This window comes from Diplodia seriata, assembly GCF_021436955.1.
Source record: "Diplodia seriata strain FDS-637 chromosome Unknown scaffold_6, whole genome shotgun sequence".
Lineage (NCBI taxonomy): Eukaryota > Fungi > Ascomycota > Dothideomycetes > Botryosphaeriales > Botryosphaeriaceae > Diplodia > Diplodia seriata.
The window spans coordinates 2,643,639-2,647,733 of NW_027117313.1; the positions used below are offsets into that span (position 1 = coordinate 2,643,639).

The window sequence follows — 4,095 nt, forward strand, 5'->3', positions numbered from 1 at the left end:
GAGAACGGACGCATGAAATGGCAAAAGGGTAAGACTCTTGTATCAAGAGGCCGGCTCGAACCGCATTGTTGTCGAGGCTCCTCTGTCCCGAAACAGGCAGACAAGAATCCACTCGTCGAAGCTCGCAGGTTCCTCCGGCCGTTGTTATCGGTCCGTCGTGAAAATCATAAAGTCATGAAGAAGAAAAGGGGCCAAGGATGCACGAATTGAACACTGCTCTCCAGACTACGGGCGGCTAGAAGAAACCGCCGTTCTGCTGATTCGATCCACGGAAGGGGGAACCATCGTTCTGCTGAGGCGGGCCGCGGAATGGAGAGCTGTCATTCTGCTGACTCGGTCCACGGAAAGGATCGCTCAGCTGATTCGATCCGCGGAAGGGAGAGGTGTAAGGGTTCATGTTCTGCTGTACATTGTTCTGCAGGTTGTGCGGAACCTGAGGGTTGGACAAGCGGTGCGGCTGAGGAGAGGCAAGGTTGGTGCCGTAGCCGTTGGTCATGTTGCTGTAAGCACCCTGCTGAGGAGTGACGTTGAGCTGGCCCGGGAATGCGATTTGTCCGGGAGCAACAGCGGCAGTCGGCGTGATCTGACCGCTTGAGTTGGTGCTCATGCGACCGTCAAAGTCTTGGATCTTGCTCATGATACGACGACCGTAAGGAGTAGCGCGAATGGCATTGAGCATCGGGCGTATGGCCTCGACCAGGCGGATCTTGGTCGGGGCGTCGGCATAGTCCAGAGCAGTCTGGACAACGTAGTTGGCGTAGGAATCGCGGATCAGCTTCTCGAGTTCACCGGGAATGAGGAGCTCCTCGATCAAGGCGCGCTTGGCCTCGGCGGGGGAAACGCGGATGCACTTCTCAATAACGTTGGAGCTGAACTTCTGCTTCGACAGCATGGGGACGCTTCTACCGAAGCTGTGGCACAACGGAACCGTGAACTGCTCCTCTTGAAGATCGAGGATGTACTGGACGACGTAGTTCCCGAAGGGGTCTTGAACCAGAGAGAAGGCGTTCGAGGTAATGGAGCCAATCAATTCAATCCTCTGATCGCCAGAAGCGTGGTCAATGCAACGCTGGAGAACGCAGCAGCCATGGCGATGAGTACCGACGACGACGCAAGATCTGCCAACAGCCTCGAAGATGAACTGAGAGTCCTTGGAACCAAGGTGGTTCAGGCACTTCTGAATGACATGGTTGCCGTTGAGATCCTGAATAAGCGTAACGACGTTGTGACGCAGAGCCTCGATGATGATGTTGATCTGCTCAGTCGTGGAGACGTACTCGATCATCTTCTGCAGAGCCCTGGTACCGTGCTGGTTCAAAGCAATCTTGACCATTTGAGGAGCCGCGTTTCGGACAAGAGCGGTACGCTGCTCATCGTTGCAGAATTCGTACATCTTCTGGCAAAGGTAGTTCGCAAACGGATCCTGCATCAGATCTACGACATGGTCCTTGGTAGCCTCAAAGATCTTCTTGACAATGTCCAAGTTGCGACCCTCGATCTGCTTCTGAAGGTAGCGGCAACCGTGCTGGTCCTTGCACAGTTCAACGATATCATGAGGCATGAGAGAGTCAAAGTTGTAGTTCGTCGTGCTGCGCATATGCTCCTCTTCGTTCTGCATACGGCGCTGTTGAATCACACGGGCCTGACTGTCTGGGAACCGAGGCTGGGCAGGAGCCTGCTGGGTGAAAGGCTGTTGGAAAGGTTGGCTGTACGGGTTGAATGGAGTGTACATCTGCATCTGGTTGTAGGGAGCCTGACCGTTAGGGTTCAAGTTCTGCATGCCCACATTGAGCATCGCCATGCCGTAACCACCGTAGTATGGAGTGTTGGGGTTGCCGTACACCGGAGGACTGGTGATGCCAGCACCGTTGGATGACGGGATAGCGGTCGCGGTAGCGGAGGAAACTCCAGCTGCAGTCGTGGTGCCGTTCGCGGTAACGCCGTTAGTCCCGTTGCTGAGAGCAGGTCCGAAGGGCGCGGCGTTAGCCTGAAGAGCAGACCCCATGGAACGGAAAGCCGCAGCGCCCGCAGGGTCATCGATCCTGTTCTCGCCGCCAGACAATTCACGGCTGTGGCGGTTGACTGCATTCATGGGAATGCGGCCCATGCTAGCATTGTGGTGGTGCAAGTGCTGCTCGGCATGCGAGTTGACGCCGTTGCCGCCAGAAGGAGTGCCGTTCAGACCGTTGGCGTTCTTCATAGTGGGGATGTCATTGGTCGAGTAGGACGACTGGAGCTTGGGCATGCCGTTGGTGGGAGCATGCGGCGGCGTGGCCAATGGACCAGGGCGCTTAGAGTCGCTATAAGGACTGAACCTCACCTCCATTGAGTGACGGTTGCTGATTGTCGAGCGCCTGGGAGTCTCCGTGCCATTGGCACCAGAACCATCGAGACCGAACTCGTCAGACTTGTTCAGGTTGTTGACCGGAAGGCTGTGCTGAGCATGGCGGTGGCGCGAAGTCGTCGGCCAGCCATTTGACTGAGGATCGGGGGAGTGCGAGGACACGGACGCAAGATCCAGCGCGGCAGAGGAAGCGGAAAGTTGCATGCTGTCACCACCGCCGTGACGAACCAAAATCGGGAACTTTCCGTCCTTTGTGTTCATCTGCAAATAGCTCTTGACATCTGGTGAGGCGGCAGGGTTCCTGGGCTTCTCGTCGTCGTCGCCGAACAGGAAGTGAGTGGTGTCGATGTGGCCGAGAACCGAGGGAAGGTCCGGAAGCTCTGCATTCGCGCGGTGGCGAAAGTCAAGGCCGGTGACAGGAACCGAGTTCCTATTGAGACTTCAAAACTGTCAGCTAAGGTTCGTTTGTACGGACGCGCCAAATGCGCTGGAATGCGGTCTGACGTATGAGACGTGACGACATGCAAGGGCTCGCTAGCATCCGGCGCGCTGGGACCTCATGCACGACCAGCGGAGTCGGGACAAGAGACGCAGATGCCAACGGATTGAAATTGCCAAGTGACCCCCAAGAAGTGACACAAGATGCAAGTGAAAAAGGGAGAGAAAACTTACGCAGTGGCGCCGGAGCGGGGGTTCATGTTGGAGACGTCGAACTCGTAGTTGTCTTCCTCCTCATCAGATCCACGGCGGGAGCCAGGCATGGACTTCGACGGGATGTGTGAGATGTTCTGGGTGAAGTTTTGACCCGGAGAAGTGATCTGGGAGCCCGAGCGACTGGGACGAGTCGAGCCAGAGTGGTAGCTCTGCTGAGGTGAGGTCAAGCTCTGCATCGAGTAACGCTGAGGACGTGAGAAGGCAGACGGGAAACCCTGGTCACGGTACTCCGGAGGGGTGGTGGGCTCGCTCTGGTGACCAGTGTAGTTGTTGGGGGGAACAACGTCTTGAGACAGACGGTTGAAGTCGTTCTGAACGCCCTTGATCTGGATGTCGTACAGTTCCATCTCAGCCTCAAAACGGCGACGCTGTTCTTTGAGGTACTCGTACTCGGCCTTCTTCTTTTCCAGCTGGAAGATCTGAGGGTTAGCGTTCTGGTCTGAAGTGGTGGCTGCAGTGACAGTAGAGTCCGACTCAGAAGGTGAGGCCTGGACAGGGCCCAGGCCGTTGTCCATGGCTGAGGTGGACATTTTGTGACGATGGGGCGTATTGGATGACATGGAGTGGAATATCTCGAATGTAGATCTTCGGGGAACCCGGCGTGCAGTGCAGATGCACCACAAGATCTTGGCAGGCGAGGTGAAGCAAGAAGATCTGAAGCGCAAACAAGATCTTCCTGCAGCGCCAAAAAGCAAAACGCAATGCTAGAACGTGCCAAAGGGTGGTGATGTCGCGGAAAGGATAGCCGGTAGTTGAAAGTGGGGATGTGGAGTTGGTGTCGGGGGAGAGGGGGAGAGGGTGTGGAGGGGAAGCATTTAAGGAAGGCGAAGAAGGCGAAGGTGCCCTCGTGCACGACACCCCACCCGGCAATAAACAATAGGAAGGAACCAGAGTTTCACTTACGAGCTGCACTTTATGATACGTCTGTCGGCCAGTTAGCGCTATTGTTCTCTCTATTGTTCGCTCGCTCAGCCCACTGGGAGCGCCGCCCCTCGGCCGCCACGCCCGCGCACCCGCCCGGTGGGTGCAGCGACGGC

The 4,095-nt window shown here is 56.5% G+C and overlaps 1 protein-coding gene across 1 annotated transcript; it reads right to left on the minus strand.

Annotated features, from left to right (window-relative positions):
- Positions 1-235: 235 nt before the first annotated feature.
- Positions 236-3,588, minus strand: SLS55_006678 (uncharacterized protein; the record flags this gene model as incomplete). The annotated part of the gene is made up of 2 exons (XM_066778107.1): positions 236-2,783; positions 3,017-3,588. The coding sequence occupies 2 exons, from the start codon at positions 3,586-3,588 to the stop codon at positions 236-238; spliced, it is 3,120 nt and encodes a 1,039-aa protein (XP_066632202.1).
- Between the last annotated feature and the right edge of the window lie 507 nt (positions 3,589-4,095).